Source organism: Coffea arabica, chromosome 2e (genome assembly GCF_036785885.1).
Source record: "Coffea arabica cultivar ET-39 chromosome 2e, Coffea Arabica ET-39 HiFi, whole genome shotgun sequence".
In the NCBI taxonomy this organism is placed as follows: Eukaryota; Viridiplantae; Streptophyta; class Magnoliopsida; order Gentianales; family Rubiaceae; genus Coffea; species Coffea arabica.
This window is the reverse complement of record NC_092313.1, coordinates 49,420,012-49,447,925: the sequence shown is the minus strand read 5'-3', so window position 1 is coordinate 49,447,925 and position 27,914 is coordinate 49,420,012. Positions and strand designations below refer to the sequence as shown.

Sequence of the window (27,914 nt, the reverse complement as noted above, 5' to 3'; positions counted from 1 at the left end):
TAAAGCAAAGAAATCGCAAGAAGCGAAAAGAAATGTGAAAATCCCATTCACAACTTAAATCCAATTAATTCAGCTCAAAATTCACAGCCAAAAAAAAAAAAACCCAGTTTCCCTTCCTCACTTCGAGAAATTTCACTCCAATCCTAGTCAAATCTGCTGTTTCTTCATCGCCGGGCGGTTAATCAAAGTCGAAAGCAAAGCAAAAGTGAAGTTACTGGTGCAGCAGTTCTCTTCAGCTCGACCAATTCAATTTTGAGATGGAAGAGTACGTAAAACCGGCGTAATTCATTTGTTTATGTGCTTTAATGGCGGTGATTAATGTAAAATAGTAGTAAGATTTGCTTCGACTGTTGTGATGAGGAGACAATGCAGCTAAACTTCTATTGCACTGGTTTTCTTTACTTGTGTATTGCATTATTGAGCTATTAAATTCCTCTCATTATCATTATTACTACTGTTAATATTATTGGTGTTATTGGTAATGTTGCTGATTAGTTGGAAGGAAGTTTTGATGTTTTAATTAAACAGAGAAGCAGATTATTGTTTCTCTTGAGAATGTGGTACGAGTTGTTTAAGATTTATGGATGTATCTGGCAAAATTTTGGTGTTAAATTATGGTGAGGGATAGAACTTAGGTTTAATGAGTGATCCATTATGAGAAAGTTGACTTTTGATAGCTATTTTTGTTGAAATCTGAATAGGGAGGGTGTGGTTGGAGTTCTGCAGCGATATAGGCGGGACAGGAGAGTGCTGCTGAGTTTCATTTTATCTGGTAGCTTAATCAAGAAGGTGGTAATGCCCCCAGGAGCAGTTTCGTTGGATGATGTGGATCTGGATCAAGTCAGTGTTGACCATGTTTTGAATTGTGCCAAGAAAGGTCCTGAAATGTTTAATTAGTATTCTTAAAAATTTTGTTCCCTGATTTTCATTGGGAGGACTGGAATTAAGCAAGCTGTTTAAATTAATGCAGGAGAAATGCTTGACCTCTCAGAAGCTATTAGAGAGTATCATGACAGTACTTTGTTCCCAAATATGGTAAAGCTTGAAATTTTAAACTCTTCATACTCTTTTTTGAGTGTTTTTCATTTTGATTTGAGCTGCTTACGGTTGTAGCCTAATATGGAGTTTTATATTTATTGTTTTTTCTTTGAGTAAGAATAAAGCAGGTCCTGCCGATGAATTCTTTTTGGTTACGGATCCTATTTCTTCAGGTTCACCTCCAAGAAGGGAACCTCCTCTTCTCCACAGTATTATGCCATCCCCCATTTTGCCAAGTCTAGCAACTCCAGAGACTCTTGATTCTGCAGAAGATGAAAATTTGTTAAATCTATCAAAGTCCCAGTCTCTTAACTCCACACAAGTTCAAGAGTTGACTATCAATGACATTGATGATTTTGATGATGATGAAGATTTGGAAGAAGTTGATAGTCAGCGATACTCTAGACGAGTTCTGAATGATGCTGCTGATCTGGAGCTTGGATTGCCTTCATTTGCCACAGGTTAATGATTTATGAATGTTCTTGAAAACTTGTCAGCATAGTTTAGTCAATACTTGTCTTCAGCTGAAGTTGGTTAGTGCTGATTGAACACAAAATTAAAGTGCATGGTGGAGAGATGAAAGTACAAGAATCCGCCAAGAGCTTTGTGCCTATTGATGTTAAATAAACAAATATCTCGTCTGTTCATGGTAGCCAATGCCGCATATTTTACTTTTAAAAAATCAATTTTGATATCTGCATTTCTCCCCGTGTTGCAAGATGTTTGGTATTGTCTTACTTAATCAGTCTCTGCAGTGCTAAATTAAAAGCAGCATCTTTTTAGTTGAAAGTGTTTTTTGATATTGGTGGTTTTGGCTGTTTTCTAAATGGTTGGTTTAGAACTGAAGCTTGATAAATGTTAGTTTAGTTGTTCTCTTGTGCAGCTATTAAGCTGGAAGGGATGTTTTTGACTGAAAGCGTTTTCAAAACTACATAAGATATATCTGTTTTCCTCTTGATATATTACCTGCGACTTTAAAAAGTCTGGCGCTATGCGATTTGGAGGTTAAATGTTACTAAAGTTTGCACCTTTGAGTTTTGAGCATGGCAGCATTGGCCAGTTAAATTCTTGATGAGATGCCGCATCCTTTTTAACTACATTTTGGGTTGGAACAAAATTTATAACATTCCTGCAAAACTTTTTAGAAGGAATTTGTTCTGTGTAGTTGTGTTCATAACTGTGAAAAATAAATTATTGCTGTGGCTTTATTTGGATTGTTCAAAGTGATCACCGCTGCTGTCTTAAATTATCTGAATCATTCAACTTTTATCTATTTCAACAAATGAAGTTGCCTGGCACAAGGTCCCAATTTGAGTTTCCGTGTAATTGTCATGTTGGGTATGAATTTGAAGAGTGCAGTATCAGTGATTTTTTTCTGGTCAATATGCAAAAGAGGAATGGCAAAAGTTTTGCTTTCCGGACCTGTTGTCAAAATAGACTCGAATAATGTTGATTATGCTGTTAAAAGTGCCGACCTGTTTGCACCGTATGTTGTTTGAGAGGAAAGTATGGTAATCATTTTATTTGATTCAATCATATTCAGGGGATGGTGGATCTGTGATAAGTACAGTTCTTTAGCTAAGGAAAAGAACAAATTTGTGATGGATAATTTAAATAGTTTTATTGTACGGCTGGTGTAGGAGTAGCTTTATCATACCACAGACAACAACGAAAACTACTTGCTGTGGGGATAGTGCCAAATTCAGGGCCAAAAGGTGGGACGATGGGAAAAGGAGCCCCTGGAGGGGTGTGTTAATTGGGAAGAAGGTATTAGGTCGAAACTATTGTTAAACTGGGGCTTCTAGTAAGTACTTAGATGGGACATCTTTGGCCTTTTTATGGAGTTTGGTGCTTTCTGGTTGTGTTTTTCTTGGAAATGATTGCTAAATGGAGCTGCTTACTGAGATTAATGGGAGTGCACATCTTTGGTTTTTTTATGTTGTTTGGTGGCTTGTGGTTGGGCTTTTTATAGGAAAAAGATTAAGCTTCGTAGGTGAGGAAGTGAGGTAATGCTTTAGAAATTCTGCCATTTCCTTCCCTTTTCTTCTTCTTTAGAAATTCCTCTGAGGTTTTCTTAGGAATATGTCAATTACTCCCAAAGGATCAGCAAATCAAGGAAGATATGCACTGCGAGCTAATTCCTCAATAGTACCTAGCTTGTACCATGGGCTTGTTTTAGGTTTGATGGATGAGAGAAAGGACAGAAGAGACCGGATCAATATCATCTTAGCCGTATTACTGTCTTTAGGATTAGTTTGTTGCAATAAGTGCTTTTGACAAATTGATAGAAACTTGATTCCCTTGACCTGGTCTTGAATTGCAAGAGCACTTTGTAATGTATGGATTCCAAGACATAGATAAGTGTAAATTAGAAGCATATGACTGTTGACATGAAATGCATTTTGGAATACTTTTGAAGTCTAAATAACCACATTATATGGCAGCATATGCTATATCCGATTCATTGCCATTCAATTGCAAAACTAAGTCATAACCCTAATCTTAAAAAAGTATTTGGGCTTGTTAGCTGTTGGTTGTGCTATTTCAAAACTGATTATCAGAAAATAATTATTGAAAAGTCTTGCAAAAATGAAAAGCCCTTTTTGTTTTAGATGCTTTGAAAAGCTCAAAGCCATTTCCAAAAGCATTTCTAGGCTACTTTGCAGAATCAGCTTATATCAGCTTAAAATTTGCCAAATATGCTAAAAGCAGAAACTAAAACCAAAAGAAACACACCCTGGATGGATATGATGTTATATGCTATCTTATACTTAGAAAATTTGCATAAGATCCTTGTCCATGTAACATCATGAAAGTGTCTAATGAAGAACTGGATCTTTTCAAAATCAATCGGCAATAAGTCAAGTGGTCCAAGATACGTGTTAACGAATCTATAATTCCTTGGGAAGCTGATGGGGGATTTTGTCCATTGTTCCTTGACCAGGTCCCTTCTCTTGTGCCTTGTGCATCAAAGTCGTTAGAAGTCATAATTCATGTCTCCTTGTAAAATATGATTAAGTTTTACGGGCCAAAAAACCCTCATGTTGTAAACAATTGAGGATTTAAGTATTGTGCTGTTGACGAAAGTGATTCAGATATGGGGGTTTAGTATAAGAATTGTGAAGAACTTTCTTTTGGTCACTTTTATGCTGTTAAACAAGAAATAAAAAAAAATTGCGGCTATGATTGCTGCTGTCAATATAAACTGCTTTGCAATTCTTTTCAGGTATTATGGATGATGATCTCCGTGAAACTGCATATGAGATTCTCTTGGCTTCTGCTGGAGCTTCAGGGTACTTTGTTTCCAGTAATTCAATTTGATGTGATAGTTATGTTTGATGGGTTGGCTTCATATGTGGAACATTTATTGAACAGGGGCCTCATTGTTCCTGTCAAAGAAAAAAAGAAAGATAAAAAATCAAGATTGATGAGGAAGTTGGGACGCAGTAAGGGTGAACATGTTGCGACACAAAATCAGCAGACATCTGGTTTAGTTAGTCTTTTGGAGACAATGCGTGTCCAAATGGAGGTAAAGATTAACTGCTTCACTCAAACATCTTGTGAACTTTTGAGGCTTACTTTCCTCCTGTTGGATAAGTACATTCCCCATCCATAAATGTAGCTGTTGTTTGGGCATTTCAATATTACTGAGCATTCTTTGTATTAGCCATCTTCTGATATGAAAGAAGCCGGATAAAAGAATGTGTAAAAATCTCCTGTTCTTGCTAAAAGTTACTCATCAAAGTACCTAATAATTCTGTAATTGTGATAATGTTGAGTTGCTTCTGTGAAAGAAGTTTGGTTAGACAGCTACAAAGAACACAGATTTATAGTTGGCACTTCCTAGATAAATAGTGTGTACTGAAGTCATATATTGTGTTAAAGACTGATCAAAGAGCTAACACTTCTCATCTATTATTCCCCCTTGGGAATTTTAGAAGCTGCTTAATTGAGCAGTGCATGTATGAGTGCTGTTGACATCAAAAGATTTGCCTTTATAGTTAATGGGATGATGTTTATCAAAGATCCATAATGTGTTTTCATAGTCTAAAAATTAAACAAAAGGCAGTGCAACCCCTATCGATGTCTGGTTTACTCTTAAACAGTTTAAATCTCTTTGTATTGCTTTGATTAAATGGTTCAATATTCTCATTTTCTTTAGTCCTCTTTGAGAAAGTCTTCAATTTTTGAAATGATTGTTTGGAAAGGTCTTCAATTTGTAAAATTGTTGTGTTTTATTGCCCTAATTCTTCATCTAGGCAAATATGCCATTATCTGCTTCACATAGTTCCTGTCCTTTGTGGAAGTGCACATGATTACGCCTCTCTTTGCATTCGGAAGTTGAACAATTGCGATGTTGAACATGTTTGCAAGGGGCTCCCGTAAAATAAAAAAGTTTGTTGAAATTTGTGTTTGATTTGACCTACAAGTGTATACGCTCAGTATGGTTGGAGTAAGCACTTGCAAACATTTGGAAAAGGTGGACTTATAAGTACTGAATAGCTAAAAAGTCTTGAATATGGGAACAAAGTTGGGGAAGTTAGAATGACCATTTATTTGTTGTCAGAGTCTCTATAAAGACTTCTGAGTCATCAAAGTTTCTGTTAGTATACTGTTTCATCAGTCTCGCTACAGTAAGATACTAAGATATGCCCATGCAATGTAAAGATTGACGTCTAGGAATATAGTCTAGTTCAAGCATGCTCTAGAAGACAATCTAGTTGTTCCATAGGCTTCAGCTTTTTATTTTTGTGATGGAGGTGGGTTTACAAGATTAAGCTTTGCACTTGGTGATCAAAGTAAGTAGTTTTCATTAGATTATTCTCAAACTCCTCACTTGATGTTTAATCTTTGTTTCGCTTGATGGGTGGTGAGGGCCCATATTGATCTCAAACATGTTATTTCTCCTGCATTGCAGGAGAAGCTGAAAATATGGGGCTTGCAATCAACTGTTGTTAAATCTCTTTTTATATGTGAAATTGCTATGGAATACATGTTCGTTAACCACCTAAAACGTCATTGATGTGGTATATTTATGTCAGCTTTTGAAATTATACATCTTGTTTCTAGTCGAACAAATGTTGTTAGGAATATATCTTTCTTGGCTATCTTAGAACTTCGTTGCTGCAAAATATCGAACCAATTTTTAAAGATTCAAGCTTTGTCTTCTAATCAAGCAAATACTATTCAAAAGTTATGTTTGTGACTCAAACTGCATAACAATCATATTAACATTACTTTCTGTGTGGCCATCTGTATCAGAGGCAACTTTCATGAGATTTCTGCTATTTCAGATATTTTTCTTTTTTAGTCCATTTTCATGACATTTACAGATTACTGAGGCAATGGATGTTAGAACAAGAATTGGCCTTCTGAATGCAATGGTGGGAAAAGTTGGGAAAAGAATGGATGCTCTTTTGATTCCACTGGAATTGCTGTGTTGTATATCACGTACAGAGTTTTCTGACAAGAAGTCATATATCAAATGGCAAAAAAGACAAGTAATCTCTCTCTCTCTCTCTCTCTCTCTTTCTCTCCCTCTCTCTCTCCCCCTCTCTCTCTCACGCATCCTGTCTAATTCCGGATATAGCTCAATTACATGTGCAGAGATCCAGTTCAAATCAGTTTATTTAGTTGGCGCAAGTTGTGATGTTCAAATTATTTAACATCAAGATTTTGTTATTTTCAATTTTGTGTCAGTTCAGCTAAATGTGATGGAGGAAGGCCTTATCAATCATCCTGCTGTAGGATTTGGAGAATCTGGCCGCAAAGCAAGTGAGTTAAGGGTGCTGTTGGCAAAGATTGAGGAATCTGAGGTACGCATTTAGTGTTCAATGGCAGAAAAATTTTACTCTATTTTGTTTGTTTGTTTGTTTTGGTTACTCTCTTTTGTCATGAGAAAAGTTGTTATTGAGTTGGCTTTATGCTTAGTTCTATTTTAAACATTCTTTTGCTACTACTAATGGTACCTGCATCCGCTTAAGTTAGTTTCTTAAACAAAACAAGACCATTCTTTATGTTCCCATTTTCAAAACTTGAATGCTCCACCTGTGCAATAGTTGTCTGACCTTCTTAGCTATTCAGATCTTCTGTCTAAAGATTAGTTTCTTGATCATCAAGTATTAGTCCACCTAAATATTGGATATGTTGGTTAGCCATTACCATGAGGTCTTGTATCTTCAACATCAAATGTCTTCTTATTAAAACTCTTCATATGATCCATTTATGACTCATCAGCTTCCCTCAGCCTAACCCCAAGAGTTATAGCTTTCAGGTTATCTGCATGCAAAGGGAAAGTCTTTTCTTCATGCTACGTGCTTACATTCAACTGTGAAAGTAGAACCCTGTTTTTAAATTAAATGCGATTTCCATCCAGTTCTTTGAAAAACACAAGTAGTTGTCTCTCTATACTTGTAGCTAGCTACATGAATAAATTAACATAATGAATCACCGGCGTATGCCTCGGTATTCAACTCTAGTGTATTTCCTTTTGTATCAGATGCTTACACCCTCTGCTGGTGAGCTTCAGCGGACAGAATGTTTAAGATGTCTGAGAGATGTTGCTACTCCCCTTGCAGAGAGGCCTGCTCGAGGTGACTTAACTGGTGAAATATGCCATTGGGCAGATGGTTATCACTTAAATGTTAGATTATATGAAAAACTGCTTCTCAGCGTATTTGACATTCTTGACGAAGGAAAACTTGCAGAGGTAAATGGATTCTTTAAAAGCCAGAAACTGTACAATTTTTGACGTCTCCTTTTTAGTCATATATACTTCTTACATTAGCTGAACTTATGTTCCTATATCTAGTTATAATTGATTTGTGGAAATTTAGGTTATGGTGACGATGCAGTCAACAAGCAGCTCCAGGATATATAAAATTAAAAAAAAAAATTTCCCTCTTTAAAGCTTCAACTATGCATCCCTTGAAGATAAGCAGCCTAATTAGGAGCAAAAATGCAAAATGTTTTTGTTTAGGTTCATTGTAGTTTCATTTTCTTGAGATTTAGTACTTTATAAAATTTCAGGTTTCAAGGAGTATTTTAGTCTGTTACTTGTTTGCAGGAAATTTGCAGCAATTGTGTCTTTTGAGTCTTTTTTAGTTGCTTATTACATCAGGAAATTAATTGGAGTAGGTAGCAGTTAAGGGAAATTTAAAAACTAGTTTGCTTTTCTATTTATAACAAGAAATGGAAGTTCCACATCTTTAGGAACGTTTACAGCTTTTTGATATTTATACGTTATTGTAGGCAGAGACAATGATGGTAAAGAATGAATTATTTGTTTATTAGTTTTTTCGTTCTTCTTCCTCAAAATCCAAAACCCCATCTTACCTTTTTTGCCCCACTGTTCATGGGTATCGTTTACAGCCCTAAAATAGTCCCAAGACTCTCTCATTCTTCTGCTAGCGCTAGTAGGCTAGATCACACCTTTCTTGTCCTACATTAGGTGGATGCAAATTGCTTATCTGTAGTTTCCTAGAATGACTTTGAAGATTAATTTGATTATTTGATTATGCATTATCTTGTCTTCAGGAAGTGGAAGAAATCTTGGAGCTTTTGAAGTCCACTTGGCGAATTCTGGGAATCACAGAAACCATCCATTATACTTGCTATGCATGGGTGTTGTTTCGTCAGGTTTTTAAACTAAACATTCTTTCCTTAGTGCAAGGCCTTGAATAGTCATTTGCATCTTGGCCAAATGGTTAACCACTAATTTTTTGTCCATCAAATTGTTGATCATGCATAAGATGGATTTAGCTCTTTCTTTCCTGTTTTGCTAGTGAAGTACAAAAGCAGTTGTTGGGCCGTTGTCATCTATGAGCTTTCACAATGCAAGTTATTTTGCAAATCATTTAATGCATGATAAAAACAGGATTATATTGTTGAATATATCATTAACTTCTTATGACAAGTTTGTAGGAATTCCTTTGTCTTTTTGTTAATCATTTCCGCTTTTGTACATCAGTGCTTTTTATTACCCTTGATTGATTGGTCCTGACACCCTCCTGAAAAGATGTTGCTTAGTAACTTGTAAAAGTGTTTTGTTTCCATAATGTCTAAAACACCTCATTGTGCATTACAGTTTGTTCTCACGGGCGAGCGAGGGTTGTTGCAACATTCTATTGAACAATTGAAGAAAATCCCTTTGAAGGAGCAGCGAGGATCACAGGAGAGGTTGCACTTGAAAAGTTTGCTTGGAAGAGTTGAAAGTGAGAATGGAGTTCAAGAGATGACGTTTTTACAATCTTTCTTACTACCAATCCAGAAATGGACTGATAAGCATCTCGGAGATTACCATCATCATTATACTGAGGTGTGCTAATAAATCATTTGATCCTTCACATCATTCTTTTTCTTTTTTGTTTGTGTATCCAATGTGCCTATTCATCTATTCATATTGTCAATGAAGTTCTAAATGACAAGTTGGCATAAACGATTAATCTTTATTTTATATTTTTTCTTCTCTATGTTTTTGCAGAAGCTTCAGGGTCTGGAACATTTGCTAGTATAAAGTTTTCTTTTGATGACTGTACACCTTCAAAGTAGGTTTAAAATAATTTAATAGATGCAAAAAGCAGTAAAGCAGCATGTCTCTTTTAATTGCAGAAGAGAGGGGGTGGGGGAGAAGGCTTTTGATGGGATTTAGAAGATCTGGTTCTAACTGAAATTAAAGCAAGTATCATGCCTCATTTATGGCATATACTGGTTGAAAAGTTAATCTATAATTTCTTTTGATGATTAATTTTAGTTGTATCTCTTTCATATTTAAGAATACAATGACAAATTGGATTTCAGATTTAATACCAGCTGTCAGGAACGTGATAAGAAAAATTTGATAGTTCTGATATCTTTGTTTCATCAGCAATTATCAACATTATGTTCGTATGCTTTGTGATAGTTGTTGCTTGAGCAGGTGCTTTCACTGTTTGAAGCATTAGCAACTAAACAATTCTTCTGGGTTTTCTGACTGGTTCTTAAAATATGGTTGGTCTTTTAATCCAATTTTGGAATTTCATTTAGGACTATAAAAAAAACATGAGACTTGCTACCTTCTTCCATACTGTAGAAAGAAAAGAGGAAAATGATATATCAAGAACAGACAAGTTGTTTTCTGAGTATTAGTTACCACCTATTGAAGCTGAAGCACTGATTGACCATTTTTATTTTCTATTCAGAAAAACATTTAACGTTCAAGGTAAACAAAGTGTGATCATTGTCAATTTGAAATGATTTACATTCAATGGAGAAAAAGTGACAGCTTTTTAGGATTAAATTCTCTATCTCCTATCTTAACTCTTTATTCCAGGTCTGATGCATGTATTGACATTTCTCGTTAATCTTATTCAATCACAATTAGACTTTTAGACTGTTTGTTCTTGTTGTATTTAATTTCTAATCTTCTTTTTGGAAAAGTGCTTTTCTTTCTCTATGCATTTTCAGATGCTCTTATTTTCACTGCTGAAAAAAAAAACTTACATTTGTATTCTACCTTTTAGGCCACAGCAATGATGGAGAGTGTATTAGTTGCAGCAATGGTTGTTCGAAGACTTCTTTGTGAAGAACCTGAAATGGTATTTGTCCACGATGTTTCTCGAAGATTGAGTTCAAAATTAATCAGCTGAAGAACAGTTTTATGTTGCAAATACAACCTGTTGGATCTAGAAGCACTTGACAATTTTTTGGCACTTCCTGCAGGCAATGTACACTGGACCTGTCGCAGATACTGAGCAGATAGAATCATATGTTTTGTCATCCATTAAAAGTGCATATGTGAGGGTGAGTTGTTCAATTTTCAGCTGAAATATGTCTGGTTTCTTCAGTCGGGTTGTTTTCTTTATTTCCTTTCTTTTTTGGGAGATGGGATTAATGGGTGGGTTTTGGCCATCCTAAAGTTAAGGACCCTGGTCGTTTGTATGGTTCCCTTCTGTATCCTGTTTGAGGCCACAATGGGATGATAGGTTATAGCAGAAAATCAGCTAGGCACTAGGATGTTGCTTCAAATTGCTTGAAAGAAGGGAACACACTGGCCGACTTCTGAACAAGGAAGTTATTACGGCTGAAAGTCTAAAGAATGGAAATTTATGGAAATCATTGCTTTGCACGTTCTACATTTGTCGATAAGTGAAAATTGGAGGCATGTTTAAAGAGAAAATAGAGGCATGTTTCAAGAGAAATTTATGAATTTAAGAGATGCCAATACCCATTGGTATTTCACCAGCGTAGTGTTTCCCTCTTTCATTTTTTGGTTTCAACACTTGATGAGTGATCAAACAGCCTTTGAGTCAGGTTTATTTGCACATGACTTTTATATGACAGTCTGGCTTTGTTTGGAATCAGAAAAATAGTGCACTGAAGAATGCCCTCTAATTGGCTGGTACCAAACAAAATTGTCTGTTGTCACTTTTTATGCAGATAATTAAGGATGTTGAGACGATGTCTGATGTAACACACGAGCATCCGTTGGCATCACTTGCAGAGCAAACAAAGAAACTTTTGAAAAAAGATGCAACTATGTATATGCCTATCCTATCTCAGAGGCACCCAAATGCAACTGCTGTTTCTGCCTCTCTCATTCACAAGCTTTTTGGAATTAAATTGGTAAGCTGATGCATAGTTAGTATATGAATGTTCTATGGTAGCATATATCTTTATGCATCTGGAACCACAGAGGCTTAACAATTACTTTCTTCAGAAACCATTTCTCGATAGTGTTGAACATCTCACTGAAGATACTGTAGCTGTATTTCCTGCTGCTAATAGCCTTGAGCAGTATGTAATAGAAGTCATCATGTCAAACTGCAACGAAGAAACTGGAGAAATGTATTGCAAGAAACTAAATTTATACAAGGTAAGTATGTTGTTTCAGCGAAGTAGTAGTAAAATTCTTCTGGTTTGATTAGTATTTTGGTGTTTTACTATCTGATAGGATTTTGTTTCCATACTAAAAGAACTCAAGATGTAGTCTTGAGCTAAAAGCCAAAACCTTTAAGTGGACAAGTTTGATTACTGTTGCTCTTAAGTTCTCATTTCTGAAGTTTTGAAAGGCAGCTTCATAGAGTTGTAGTACTTTTTCAGGGTTTAAATACTCGCAATTAGTAGCTCAGCCTTTGAATGCTTGGTATGAGGCAGAGGTACCTTTTCTTTTGTGGGTGAGGGTGGGAGGGCACTAGTCATGGATTTTCACTTTTCAAACTTATTATATTGTTGCCTGTAGAATTGGAAATTTCTCGTTATATATTTGTAAAATGTAAGCTATGTTCCGAAAATTTTATTCACTAAATGCCCCCCCCCCCTTTCCCGCCCAACCCAAAAAAAAAAAAAAAAAAACACCCACATTCCCAAACGCAGCCCCAAATTCCTCCAAAAAAAAACAAAAAAGAAGAAGAAAGAGTACATCTTTACAAGTCATGCCCGTCAACCTTGTGCACTAAAGTGGACGAGCTTTCCTATCCTAGCAAACAGTTGGGAAACAAGGGGGCCAATTACTTTTTGGACAAAGCCCTTTCCTATTCAGTATATTCCTACCACATTCAATCTAAACGGGAGTCCCACTGCAGTAAAGATTTCATCTGGATAAGATAATTCATAGTGCTATTTAAATATGAAGTGGATAACCAAATACTCCTTTAATCACAATTCCAGAAATATGTAATTCTATTGTTGGAGGCACTTGCTACTAGGTAAAGCAACTGAAGATTGCTTTAATTGAACAAATTAAACCCTTTGCTGACTTCATATTATTAAAAGCATCAATTCCACTTAAAGCTTAAGTACATCATTCAAAAATCTTCTTGTTTTATATTAAAAATTAGAAACACCCTCTTACCTTCATAATTAAAAAGAAAAATGAAATTAATTGATAAAGGACACATGCATTCATTGTGCACTGAAGTAGCAATGCTTGTTCTCTAAAACATTCTTCTCCCTCTGTCCCATTTCATTAGCTATGGTTTTTATTTTGGTGATGTACCAAATTATTTGTCATGGTCTGAAAAGGAAATAAAGAAGGACCAGCTTCCCCCTGTTACCTTTTGTACCTTTTCCTAAAAGAGCAATGATGTCATGTTTTATTAATACTCTAACAGAGCTTTCTAAAATTTAAAATGTCAAAAGCAAAAATTTTTAAAAAGAGCATTAGAATCAAATTCCAACATTTAATACTCTAATAGTTAAAAAATTCAGAAGAAACTAATGAAGTTTGAATATAAATCTAGGTGCTATCATGGAAAGAGTTTATTGCTAGTTGGTCAAGCATCAAATGTCTTGAACTGTGTACAAAGTTGACCGTGACAAATAAGACAAGACGGAGAGAGTAACAATAACCTTTTGAGATCTGAACAAAAAATTGTAGAGTCTGAGTATGTAATTCAGAGTCACGTGACTTGTCTAGTTGTCCAAAATTTTGGTAATATATGCTGATAAACATAATTCTATTTGGATAGCATCTCAGGCAACTCAAGGACTTTGATGCCTCTGTTTGGTTGGCTCTTTGTTTTGCTATTGGTATGCAAAAACTGTAGGTCAGATGATATGATTTCAGATGAGTGATTGCTGTAAATCGCACAAATGCTCTCTGTTGAATGCAATGGGCAATTTAGAAAATGATGTCCACATCTATTGTAGTTAAATGTTTGAATTTAGACTAAGGAATTCAGATGAGTAGGGAGATTGCTGTTTCCTGGTACAGGTTCCCGAGTACTCTGTGTGTTGCTTTTGTTGTTTTCCATTCACATTGTTACTTTTTATAAAAATATGGTATTCTGTATAAAAAATAAGTGTTCTATGTTGTGAAAGAGCTTGTATTGAAGCCTTTTCGTTTTCATCAAAACTATGCAGTAGGGTTTTCCAAACAATTGCTTTTGTGAATAAGGATAGCTAGTATGTAGTTAATGCCTATGTGCATGTCATGAACTGATGCTGAATTTGCTGCTGTTAACAGGTATTTTGGGAGGAAAACATCTAGTCACTGTATTATGAGTGACCAACTAGTATTTATAGGAGTACAAACCTAATAAACTATTTACAAGAATACCCTTACTAATTTATTATCTACAAGAATACTTATATTCTCTTAACACTCCCCCTCAAGTTGGAGCATATATATCATAAGCACTCAACTTGTTACAAATGTATTTCATCCTAGAACCCCCTAAACTCTTGATAAACACATCAGCCAATTGATCTACAGATAGTATATGAGATGTCTTGATGACTCCGTCAAGCAATTTTTCTCGAATGAAATGACAATCAACTTCAATATGTTTTGTCCTTTCATGAAACACTGGAATAGACGCAATATGAACAGCTGCCTGATTATCACACACTAAATTCATAGGCTGTTTATGTTCAAACCCAATTTCAAGTAACATGCTCTTCAACCAAACCAACTCACACACAGTGTGAGCCATAGCGCGGTATTCAGATTCTGCACTTGATCTGGAGACAACTGTTTGCTTCTTACTCTTCCACGATACTAAATTACCACCAACAAATACACAATATCCTGTGGTCGATCTTCGATCTGAGGCAGAACCAACCCAATCTGCATCACTACATCCTTCAATATCAATGTGTCCATGATTTTGATACAGCAACCCTTTTCCAGGAGCACTCGTAAGATACCTGAGAATCCGTATAGCAGCATCCCAATGATTAGTACGAGGGCTATCAAGAAATTGACTCACAACACTCACTGCAAACGAAATGTCAGGTCTCGTTACAGTGAGATAATTTAATTTACCCAAAAGTCTTCGATATTGCCTAGGATCATCTAGTAATGTACCTTGATCTCCTACTAATTTCACATCAGGATCCATAGGAGTATCCACAGGTTGGCAACCTAACATCCCAACTTCACTCAGCATATCGAGTACATATTTTTTTTGACATAAATAAATCCCATATTTAGACCGAGCTACCTCAATGCCCAGAAAATACTGTAGATGACCTAAATCCTTTGTCTGAAAGTTTGCCTGCAAATTGGATTTAAGTTTCTGGATCCCCACAACATCATCACCTGTAATCACAATATCATCCACATAAACAACTAATAAAATTTTACCAACATTAGAATGCCGATAAAATACAGAATGATCTACTCTACATCTTGTCAGACCGAACTCCATGACAACACTACTAAACCGGCAAAACCAGGCCCTCGGAGACTATTTCAATCTATATAAGGATTTTTTCAACGACAAACCAACCGCGAATTTTCCCCCTGAACAACAAATCCAGGAGGTTGTTCTATATATACCTCTTCTTCCAAATCTCCATGCAGAAATGCATTTTTCACATCCAACTGATGCAATGACCAATTGTAAGTTGCTGCCAAAGAGATAAGAAGACGAACCGAGGTAATCTTGGCAACAGGAGAAAATGTTTCTAAGTAGTCTACTGCATACACCTGAGTAAATCTTCTAGCTACCAGACGAGCTTTCAATCTATCAATAGAACCATTAGGCTGCACTTTTATAGTGTACACCCATTTACAACCAACAACAGACTTACTTGAAGGACGAGGGACAAGATCCCAAGTACCATTTTGTTCCAAAGCAGACATCTCTTCTTGCATAGCTAATCTCCAACCAGGATGATTAAGAGCATAGGTAATAGACTTAGGAATAGAGATAGAATCAAGGGAAGCAACAAAAGAAGAATATGACATAAAGAGACGAGAATAAGAAACAAAATTAGAAACTCAAAGTAGGAACTAACTTTTTCAAATTTTGTAGAGACGGATGACCCAAATGACAGTGAATTTCAAGAGGAGAAACAGTAGCAGAACATGCAATCGGACTATTAGAGTTGAGAAAATAAAGACCATTATGCTCATGCCCTCCACCAATCGTCCTCTTTGTTTTCAAATCCTGAATGACAACAGAATCAGGAGAAAAAGTAATTGAACACTGTAGAAATTTAGTGAGCTTACTAACAGACATTAGATTAAAGGGCAAATCGGGTACGTAAAGAACAAAAGACAGCAGAAGAGATGGATTAATTTCTACAGTGCCTAGTCCTTTAACTTTAGTGGTAGATCCATCAGTTAAAGTAACATGAGGAAAGGAAGCAGACTCTTGAAAATTAGAAAAGTTTTTAGAGGTACCTGACATATGATCAGTAGCCCCGGAATCAATAATCCATGAGTCATTACCTTTTTGTGCTAAAGAAGCAGAGGGAAGAGATGCGTGATTTGTAGTTTGGTACTGTAGAAATTTAACATAATCTTTCTCGGATATAGTAACAGTCTTCTGGGAACTCGATTCAACTTGGTCAGTGGTAACCGCATTAATAAACCTTTCAACCATAGCGAATAGCACTTTAAACCAAAGAAAGGGTCAAAACTCGAGATGAACAGTGCGCGTGTACAGTATGCATGAACAGTAACAGCGTGGAACAGTATGCGTGAACAGTACTGCGCGTGAACAGTAACAGCGTGAACAGTACTTTGCTAGATGTTTAACCCTAATCCTAGAACCTGGCTCTGATACCATGTTAACAGGTATTTTGGGAGGAAAACATCTAGTCAGTATATTATGAGTGACCAACTAGTATTTATAGAAGTACAAACTTAACAAACTATTTACAAGAATACCCTTACTAATTTATTATCTACAAGAATACTTATATTCTCTTAACAGCTGCTAATGACTTGTCAGTATTAGAGGCATGATTTGATAGTCAACTGAGTGTAATATGATCTTCGGCTTATAGCATCATCTGTTCCTAATCAATTGTGCTTGACTACTTAGTCAAAAAAATTGGCTACTTCAGTTTTTAATTGCATACCGTATTTGCACAATTTTTTGAGCATATCCAGACATCAGTACATATAAAGGGAAAAAATGTACTTGTGGCCTTTTCTGTTCCCATTTGATGTTTATTCTGTGTTCTTAATGGTTGCTTGAAAGAATGTTGCTTCTGATGCTTTCCCATATGAGCAAACTTCTTTTCCATGTTGTGGTTATTGATCTTCTGCAGTCTTGTCTTTTGACTGTTTGATATGGTTTCCTTTACTCTGTCCAGATCGAGACTATATCTGGGACACTGGTGCTGAGATGGGTGAATTCGCAACTTGGGAGAATTTTAAGTTGGGTTGAGCGTGCTATTGAACAAGAGGTGATCCATTTATAGTCTGTCTCCTTTTCTAAAAGATGCATTTGTTGGATTCATGCTGTCTACTTCATGTTTAGTCATAACTTGTAAGCAGGTAAGGGGACAAAGTGTGATGTTTAAGCCAAATGTTTGGCTTTATCAAGTGTTGGTAGTTGATTTTGAAAAACTGTGGTTCTGGCTGATGCTCCTCCTTGGCCAGGGAAAAAATGGTGTTAATTTATGTCAATAAGGGCAATTAACATAGAGATGCAGATTTCCATTCTTGAAACTTTTATTGACATATGTCATATGGGAGTTATTAATTAGGTGCATTTTTATCAGTGTTACTAAACATATGATCAGCCCCTACCCCCTTGTAAGGTTGGGAGTCCTCGCATTAACTTAAAAAAAAAAAAGCCTAAAATTTTTTTTTCATCACCGAAAAGAGAAGATTCTTTCCTTTTCCTTTTGGTTGAAAGTTAAGGAAATAAGGAAATATTGGATTCAAGAGATAATGGTAATTTGTTTTGGATTCATGAGTTAATAGTAATTTGTTCTTCTATCTTTTTTTGGGCAAAGTTGGCAATAGAAAATCTTTGGTGAGAACTTTCTTTCCATATCTCAAGATTATGAGCGAAAAGCTTTGTAAGTGATCTTGAGGGAGTAGAGGAAAAGATCACAATTTGGTGTCTGAAGAGCGATTGGTGACAAGGAGGGAGGGGGACTCTGGAGGCTGTGATTTGGTCTAGCAGGGTACTTGGGAGGGGGAAGTTGGAGCTTGGAATGGGGTGGAAGAGAGGCTTTGACAAACTCCAGGGGAAGGTGGTTAGGGAGAAATAGCTGGACGTCTGGAGAGGGTGCGATCAGAGGGGTGGGACTAGGTAGTCATAATGATCCTATTGGTTTGTATACATGCATACAGAAGGAAAATACAAAGTTCGTGAGAAAAAATTGGAGCAGGGATTTCATTGGGTATTAATTTCAATACTTGTGAAACAATCCCCCAATTAACAAACAATTTCATTCAATGCTTTAAGATGTTTGTCACTAAAATTTGGGGAAGGGATCTCATTGAAGACATTAAAATCAATGCTCAAGCAACAATCCCCTATTTATTTTGTTTTTCTTGGTTTTGTTCATAATGGTTCTTAAGCATTGACAGGGAAACCAAAGATAAATGTATCAAATACTCCCCTAAAGATTTGCTTTTGTTTATGAACTGTTTATTTCTGTTAGCCGCTTTCTTTTCCTGAAGTTTCTACTTTGTGTGGAGTAATTTTCTTTAAGATTTCTGCAGAGATGGGTCCCTGTGTCACCTCAACAAAGGCATGGAAGTTCAATTGTTGAAGTCTACAGAATTGTGGAAGAGGTTCCCTCTTGTCATCCTTTATTTATGTAGATAGTCTCCTCTTGTCTACTCCTCCATTACCAACATGGAGCACTTTCCTGTTATTAGCTGGATTTTGTAGTTTGATATGATAAGAAATTGAGAACGGATACTATGAGTTGTACTTGCCAGGCACAGAATGGACAAAAGGGGATATGCTTTTTTCTTTCAATGTTAGGTTATACAAATCCTTTAATACCTTGACAAATTTACATTTATACACATCCTTTTTCCAGCATCAAGATAGCTGCAAGGCTCCTTCGCCGTTTTTCTTTGAGATCACTGCAATTTACAGTTTCCCGAGAGAATAGAAGCTTTAATTGGCTTCTGGTAAACAAAATGGCTTCATTTTGGCACTGCAGATTAAGTTTGATTTTCCACAGTTTTTACTTTTCTTCATCGGGTACTATACACACAAGAAACACAAAGGCCTGATAATTTACGAATGAACAACAAAAGCACAAATGAAAAGCAACAAGGCCTGCAATAATCAACTCTTCAAATGATTAGAAAATTTTTATCTGTAGCAATTGCAAGTATAAAAAAGAAATTAGACACAGCTGAAATTTGTTTAGTACACTGCATGAAATGAGTCATTGCCCAAACATAAAGCAAATTGCTAACTAGACTTGCTTTTCCATTGGAATAATAGATACAATTACTGTTTTCTTTGTCAAGACATGGGTAGCCACTCTAGGCTCAAAGTCTTAAACTTCTTTCAGCAATGTGCCTTGTTTAACCAGAACTCTGATTGCTGTGCCTCATTGAACAAAAGTATGTGGTCATTTTAAGGCCCATAGAGCAGTAGAATTTGAAGATTTCAGCTATCTCAGACTTTCTCTCCCATTAGTCATTTAATATGCTTTACTACATACATCTTTGGTTATATCCTAACAGATCAGATACTGAAAACCAATTACTTTCTTCTTGTATTGCAGACAGTTGATCAATTTTTTGCTCTGAAAGTCCCAATGAGGTCTAGTGAACTAAGCAGCCTCCTTCGTGGCATTGACAATGCATTTCAAGTGTATGCAAGGAGTGTGGTGAATCAACTAGGTATAATCCAACACATTGAAGTGGATGTACATATTTTAAGAGAATGTTTTGCACAGTTGTGCAGATTTTTTTGTCCTAATTCTTTCTTCCACGAATTGCAAATTTTAAATTGTTAAACATTTCTAGTTTTACAATAGCCTTAGGTATGAAAATCTATCCCTAATTCAGTAGCACCCAATACCACCCTAGTTACTGTTCCCTCTTTCTTCTCCAGGGTTTGGGTACCTCTAGAATCATACCTAATCTACATCAGTGCTGCTAATTATGACCTCACCACTGTTGGACACCCACCACTAATTAGTTTCTTCTGCTGTTGCTGCTGTTGAGAGACAAAATGTCCCACATTGGTTTCCAAGGGTTTTCAGCTAAATTAATAAGGCAACTTCAGTCATCACCAATTGGTTTTGAGATGGATACCCAAGTTCTTTGTTACGGTTAGGGGTGGGCAAAAAAACCCGCCGATCCAAAAACCCGATAAACCCGATCCAATCCGAAAAATAGGATATCCGATCTGATTTTTCTTAGCGGGGCAGATGCGGGTTGGGTAACCCGCAAAAGACGGATACGGATACGGATCAGGAAAATAAAAATCGGTGGGTACTCAACCTGCAGGGTATATTATATAAATATTAAAAAATTAGGGCTCATTATTGGCACACAACCTCATATTCTAATCCCATATGATCCGCCTCTCCTCATCTTGTCTAAAAAAAGCGAATATTCTTGGTGAAACCTGAACCAAATGAACAAAACAAAGAAAATTTTGTGAAACTCTATCATAAAAATTGTTCATCCCTTTCATCCTTTTTCATTTTTATTCTACCTCCATCGATCTTTCCTGCAAATTTTTCATCAATTCAATCAAAGATTTGTGTTTGGAGCTCCAATTTTCTGTTAACTAGATAATTAAAACATTTGTGTCTTTCATTTGTTTATTTATTTTATTGCAATTATGTCTCTTAAATTTGTCTCCTTTATTTTAGTGCAAGAAATTTATTTTTCTTTTTCATCACCTTTAATGCCATAAGGTCTATTCCAAAGATGTAAGCAAGTTGGGGAAAAATTTTCAAGATTATTTTGGTTATACTTTCTCCAAAAATTATTAGCTCTGTTCAATTCTTTTTCGGACTTGATTCCACAATTGACTCATTTGGGATACAGTCTTGTACCATAACATCCTTAAGGAAGCTGGGAAAGTTGCCAAATACTTATTATCCTTGTGTTTGTTATGTTGTAGAAGGATGAAATGTATGAGAATGGTGATGTACTCAAAATTATCATGAAACTTCATTTTGTCTATTAGATATTATAATTCTAATATGTACTAAATTTATGAGATCGGTTTGATTATTGGATGAAATGTGTGAGAATGGTGATGTATGGATTTTGATTACAATATCTTTACCAATATTAATTGGAAAGCAGTTTTTTTATTGGAAAACATGTTGATATTAAGTGAAAAGCAATTTTTTTATTGGAAAATAGTTTTTTTTTTAGGGGTGGGTACCCTATGATTTGCCCCTTTTTTTTGGGTACCCGAAGACATTAGGAGCGGGTTAGAGTCGCAAAATGGCTGATCCGATATATCAGGGTCGGATCAGCCAAATCATGTTAGGGATGGGTACCCGACCCGTGCCCACCCCTAGTTATGGTATTTGAGGGATTTATTCATCAACCCTCTTATAGTTCACCATGTCTCGATTCTTTCTTACAGGCCTAGAGGAGTTCTAGAGCTTCAATCACCCATACCCTCAAGCCCTATGTTGTCAACAATGTTTCATGAGCCCGCTTCAAATTTCAATGGCTGTGGCCAGTACGAAGTCAAGTGTGAGAGAGGCTGTAAAGGGACAATATGCCCCACAATGGTTTCGCAACGATTTCCAGCTAAATTAATTAGATCCTGGGCCACTCCTTTTGTTGCCAATTGGCTTTAGTTGGAAGTTGAACTTTTTGATAGCTGCCAATTGGATCTTATATCAAAAAATGCATTGATTTTTGCCACCTAGACTGTAGTTGAAAGTTATTTCGTAACTACCTAAATTCATGTTTCTCCTTTGTTGACATTTGTGACTATAACATTTGCAATACATTAGCGTCATAAGATAAGAGTTTTTGTTTTCAATATAAGATAACAATGTAGTGTCAAGAAGCTACTAAAACTATCTTGGCTTTTAAGTTATGATCGATTTCAGCAGACCAGGATGCCCTTTGTCCAATTGTTTATGCTGAAGATTATGGATTTGCATGTGCACAGAAGGATGGATTAAAAAAAGCCTCTGTAGTTGTCTCCAGCTGAATTGTTTGGGGATGAATTTACAGAAGATTTCCGGGCTATGACTTCCATATCACCCTTATTTCTGTTCATTGAACTGAAGCAAAATGATCTTTAAGCATGTTGCAATATTTTATCCATTTTTGCTCTGATTATTAAGCTTCTGAATTTAATGTTATATTATCCATACAATTCTTAAGACCAATTTTGTTATTCTTGTCTGTGTTTATATCTTTGCCATCATGGTTATTGTTACTATCTTGCCCTTGCAGCCAAGAAAGAAGATGTCATTCCTCCTGTGCCGATTCTTACACGTTACTCTAAAGAAGGTGGAATTAAGGCACTAGTAAAAAAGGAACTGAGGGATCCAAGGCAACCTGATGTGAAAAGGTCGACTGATTATAGTGCTTTGACAACACCAACGGTTTGTGTTCAGTTGAATACACTTTACGTGAGTTCCAGGAACACCTCTTCTTCTAGCCTTGTTTTCCACTTTGTCATGTTCTTTGTTATCTTCTGGGATAAAACCTGCCGCAGTTTTTAATGGCCTACAAGACACATTTGGCTTATAATCTACACCCTGTCCTAAAAATTTTGTAATAGTCTATTTGTATCCTTCACCATGATTATCAACTGCTATTACATTGTAATGTATATCTTTCCCTACATTGTACAGTAATTTATTGTTTCCTAGTAAAATTCCTCCAAGCAATCAATCCTTGGTTCTGCATGTTCTTGCTCTTGCTTCATATATTGAGTCTAATCCAAACCATGAATTGGTCTTTTTGCTTTGTGGAAATTTACATTAAAAGATAAATTTTGAATCTAGATCTTTCAAAAAATAAAAATTAAAAATTAAAAAGGAGTTTGCTTTGCAGAAAAGCCTAGAGATCTCCCGAAGTAAAATTTTTATACTCCTCGAAAACGATTCAAATTTACAATAACAATGGAAATAAGTGACAACTAGCGACATTGTCAAGAGGTTATAAGTCTCATCCCAAGGAGGTCTTGATATTGTTGTGAAGGGCAGCCAAGGTTGAGGTCCTTAGAGTACAAGGGTCAAATAGTTTGTGACATCATTTGAGTATGTCAAGATATTTTATACCGGAGTTCCCAGCCCAAAAGGTCTTAATCCAGTGATTTAAAGCTGCCAATTTTGAGGTTCAGGGAGTAAAAGGTCCTCGATTCAATTCTGACTAGAACTTCAGATTGTTCCATTTAATGATATGTGGCATATTAGTCTAACTACATATCAGTTTTTGTCCAATTATTTGCAGAAAATTTTGTCCAATTATTTTCAAGTTTTGGTAAGCCATGGAACCAAGTAAAAGACAAGAAAACTCAGATCCCTTATTCCAAGACAGCCACATGCCATGTATCCATACTGGGGATTCCTTGCTAAGCAATTGCTCTCAACAGTTTTACCTGATTGCTCATGAGCAACAAACTTCTAAAATTAACCCCATCTCTCCTCATATATAGTCTACAAATTGTTATGAATTTGGTAATGTGACTCGATCAATACATTCTTGGTTTATAAGATGACAGGTAGCATCAATTTCAGTAACTTCATCAATATATCTTTGTCATTGAATGGGGGAAATTGATATGGGTGCAGCACGTTATTGAAACTCTTAATGGCACTGTTATTTAGTCCCCAATTAGTAGAGTTTAGTGTATGTCGGTAAAGCTTGTGAAATAAAAAACAATTTCTGCTAATTAAGTTCAACTTTTTTTGTTTGGAACCAAACAAAAAAAAAAAGGAAAAAATTGAGATTGGTAAACTTGCCAAGATGTCAACCAAACAAAAAAAAAAGGAAAAAATTGAGATTGGTAAACTTGCCAAGATGTCAACCTAAGTTGAAGTAAAGCCATATGTTCAGAGCTGCGAGTTGTGTACATTTATGTCCTGATAAGATGCTTAGGCTTGCCACTGTTAAGACTTCAGAAAGCACCTGGTAAATTCCTTTTGTAGATGATTTTTCATGAAGATCCAATCTAGCATGAGGAAACTGCTACCTAATTGGACATTTATTCCAAGTTTGTTTTCTGCTACTGCCTGTGCTGCTCTTCTGCTTGTCCTTATAATTCTGATTTTGTTTTCCCTTACTCTCCAATAATCCTAATCAGTTACAGTATCTGATTTTTTCACTGTCCATAGTATGCAATTAGCCAACTGAATAAGTTGGAAGATAGCATTTGGGAGAGATGGACAAGGAAAAACTACCATGATAAGTCAATAAGTGAGTATTTCTTATTAGACTTCTCTTCGTACTTTTAATCAGTGGTTTTATCAGATGACAGAATTGTTAGGTTTATTAAACAACCTTTCTGGCTTACAGACCTTGTGTATTCTGCAATTGCTACAAATGCATACTGCTGCTTCTGTTTTTCTTTTGCAATTTATGCTTATGTTTGGTTTGGCATGGTAGGGAGACCTACAGAAGAAAATTTAAGAAGTTCCACACAGAAAGAGACTTTTGATGGCAGTAGAAAAGATATAAATGCTGCTATTAACCGAGTTTGTGAGTTCACTGGTGAGCATGTTGGTGCTTTTGGTTATGACCCACACTTTGTAGACTGTAGTCTTATTTGTTGTTTCCTATTTTTGCAGGAACTAAAATAATTTTTTGGGACCTCAGAGAGTCTTTTATTGACAATCTTTATAAGCCAACTGTTTCTCAGTGTAGGTTTGAAACATTGATTGATCAACTGGATTTGGTATGCCCTTGTCTCTCTTGTGTTATTTCCTATTGATATGTAGGATCAGCAGATGAAATGAAAATGGAAAAGGACCAATGAATGTTTGGCCATATGAGTTATTTGAAGAATTTGACCATCTCTCTCTTTCTCCTTTGATATAGCAATGGATTTTGCAAATTACCTTTCATATCTCTGTGAGTCCTTCAATAGAACCCTTTTCCCATATAGCTTAGACTATTAAAAGAATGGCCATTTCATTGTGAATCCAACTTATCTTTTGTCGTGCCTAAACCAATAGTGTATGAACTGCAAAATATAGCTAGTCTAAAGGAACTTTTGAAAATCAGGCTAATTCCCGTCTTGATTGCTGAACTCGTGTTTAGTTGCCAGACTAAGTCATTCTAGTGTACGTAGTCTGTCTACTTGTGGTATTTGGACTGCAATGGAGTGATTTTTCTAGGCATACCCTGTTTTATGTAGAAATTTCTTGAGATACATGGATCTGTTCTCAACTTGGCCTGATATGTCTTTTAATTTCCCCACATGCAATGATATTCAAAACTATTCAAAGCCTTGTTTTATTATCTTGTCCCACTTCCAGTTGTATGGTGAAGCATGAATCTAAACATCTTTTTGTTGATAATTGCTGTCTGTCGTGACAATTTCTGCTCAGCCTTCAAACTTCAGTAATTTTTTACCTTCTCTGCACAGTAGAATGAAGTTTGTCATATTTGCAAGAAAATGTGTACGTAGTAGTACTTGTTTGTCATTAATAGATAATATAATTATGTCAAACATATGTGAATACATCTACTTTCCATCTGCAGGTACTCAATCAACTTTGTGATATAATTGTGGAGCAACTCCGAGATCGTGTTGTAACAGGTCTCCTCCAAGCCTCACTGGTATGTGCTAAATCCTTTCACTTTCATCTTTAAATGCTGAAATTTTTTAATTTATTTTTAATTTCCTTGCATCAGGATGGCTTACTCCGCGTCATTTTGGATGGAGGCCCATCACGCATTTTTACCCTTGCTGATGCTAAGTTATTGGAGGAAGATGTAGAGGTCTTAAAGGTGATAAAGGAAAATTTTGATTCAAATGGAGGAGTTGTCTTTGGCTAATAAAAAAATGGACATATATGTGTTCACTTGTATTACAACATTTTCGCTGTTTCAAGGATAGATAGATGGAACATTTAATTGAGAAAAATAAGCAATTTTGGCTGCCTATTCTCCAACTGAGCTTATTTATCTTGTAGGAGTTTTTCATCTCTGGTGGAGATGGGCTTCCTCGTGGAGGAGTTGAAAATCAAGTAGCTGGCGTACGGCAGGTGATAAAGTTGCTTGGTTATGAGGTTAGCTCTAGCAGGACCTTGTGTAGTAAAGAATGCTGCTAAAATCCATTCAATTTTGTCAGTCATAATAAAGAATTATCTGATGTCTCCATAATTAATCATAAAGCTTGTTGTGAAGTCAATACACTAAGAGCAGGAAAAAGTAGCTACAAATTCATAAGATGAAATTTGATTTCCGTGTTGGTCAATTTTTATCAGTTTTCTATTTTTCCTGAGATTTGGAATTTTGCAAGATTCTTGGACTTCAAAGTACTATAGATAATATTGCTAATGGAAGTTCCTTGAATTGTCTATCATCTTCCTATACTTTAGCTATGTACCTTCTCAAAGATCATAAAATAAGAGACTTTTAGCACAAGAAATTTAACTTTTCAGAGTGTAAATTTCAAACATCTTTTCATTCATGCTGTCTGGGAACCAAGGTTTTGTGGGAATCCAAAATCACATAATCCATGGAGTTTCATAATGCGGAAGAATGGGTGTCACTTGATTCCTTGTTTTATGCTCTAGTGCATAATCTTTTCTTTATGTACCTCATTGAAATTCTTTTACAAGATATGGGTTTTACAATAACAATCAGACATAAGATCCAGAGATTCTTTTTCCCTTAGTTAGTAGGAGACAGTTGCGTTCAATTGTTTGGACTAATAAGAAATTTAGGTCCTTTGATTGTCTAAAGACTGGAAGTTGGAATCTTGTGAAAAGAATATACCATTGCAAGGTCGACATGAATAATTCAACTACTTCGCTATGCTGTATGGTGTAAAAATAAAGTTTCCTTTTCTTAATGAAACTTATTCCTTTTCAAGGTTATTAGTGTTGAGTTCAAAAAATGAACTACAAGTACTGTCTGCTCAAGCCAAATGTGGTTAAGTTCCCTCACCCAAAAAAAAAAGGAAAAGTCAAGTTAGGCTATTTTATCAACTTCTTGCTGATTCTCCTTGTCTAATAGAATTCTGTGTTCATCATTTTCATGAATTGCAGACGCGGGAGTTGATCGAGGACTTAAAATCTGCAAGTGAATTAGAGCTGCAGGGTGGCAGGAGCAAATTGGGTGCAGATACGAAAACCCTCCTGAGGATTTTGTGTCATAGGGGTGATTCAGAAGCTTCTCAGTTCCTCAAGAAACATTACAGGATACCAAAATCTGCCACTTAGACAGATGCTATTTTTCTCAAAAATTTCAAGTGGAGTTAATAATTCATTTTGTACCTTGTAGGCTTTGCTAAGAACTGTAGTATATCTAATTGTTCTACAGTATTAAATATTCTACCCCACAATCGCTCTTTCCTTCTGGCACCCTTCAACTCGTGTATTTAGTTGTTTATTTGTTTTTTCTCTGCAGTTGTACTATAGAAGAGTTCATGTAAAAGCGTAATGGGTATTTGTCTTAATCTATGTTTCAGCAACAAGACATGGTGATGTCTTGTACAATCCTATGACCCCCATTTTCTCTTTCCCTATTGCCAGTTATTAGGAATGCTTCATAAGCTTTCGAACTGTTCTGCATTTTAACTGTCAGCTGTCGTCAGCAGTACCAGGATCTTTACGTGTAATGCATGTGCTCTTGAAAAAATTTGTGATGGTTCTTCAATTGTCTAACGTTAATGTGGATGCTTTTTGTGTATTTTAATTTCGAGGGCAGTCAACGAGGGTGGTCCTTGGAAATTGACTTAGATGGGAGGACCAATGACCTAAGGCATTACAGAGTCATGATCGAGTAACATTTTCTTAGCTGGCTGGTCGGGAAAGATTAAGTCAATTTGATCTCCATCCCAGTTCAAGCTCAAGGTACAAAGGCGAGTGGAATGTGAAACATTAATCTTTTCTATTGACATCATATCTATCAGTGGATCTTTGACTTTCGATGGTTTAGCTTTAGAATGTTTAGTGTCGGCCTTTTAAATGTTATCTTCACAAGTATAAATGCAACAGTTTTTTCTTTTTTTTCTTTTTTGTTTAATTAGGGTAAGTAGAAGGTTTTGAATTTGAAAACTCTTTTT

The 27,914-nt window shown here is 35.9% G+C and overlaps 1 protein-coding gene across 1 annotated transcript; it reads left to right on the top strand.

Moving 5' to 3' along the window:
* Positions 1-27,345, top strand: LOC113732549 (protein unc-13 homolog). The gene is made up of 26 exons (XM_027258385.2): positions 1-265; positions 702-877; positions 971-1,035; positions 1,157-1,499; positions 4,265-4,331; positions 4,414-4,567; positions 6,372-6,539; positions 6,744-6,854; positions 7,538-7,747; positions 8,575-8,676; positions 9,125-9,355; positions 10,539-10,613; positions 10,738-10,818; positions 11,455-11,640; positions 11,735-11,890; positions 17,068-17,160; positions 18,434-18,505; positions 19,462-19,579; positions 22,124-22,302; positions 24,013-24,094; positions 24,284-24,388; positions 24,466-24,572; positions 25,382-25,459; positions 25,535-25,630; positions 25,816-25,911; positions 26,896-27,345. Exons 1-26 carry the CDS (start codon positions 258-260, stop codon positions 27,067-27,069), a joined length of 3,333 nt encoding a protein of 1,110 aa, XP_027114186.2. The 5' UTR covers positions 1-257; the 3' UTR covers positions 27,070-27,345.
* The last annotated feature ends 569 nt before the right edge of the window (positions 27,346-27,914 follow it).

What these genes read in the sequence shown, in the direction of transcription:
- LOC113732549 (XM_027258385.2), top strand. An exon ending in AGCGTGCTATTGAACAAGAG is followed by an intron (nt 17,161 to 18,433) that starts GTGATCCATTTA and finishes AGATTTCTGCAG; the next exon opens with AGATGGGTCCCTGTGTCACC. An exon ending in TTCAGTTGAATACACTTTAC is followed by an intron (nt 22,303 to 24,012) that starts GTGAGTTCCAGG and finishes CACTGTCCATAG; the next exon opens with TATGCAATTAGCCAACTGAA.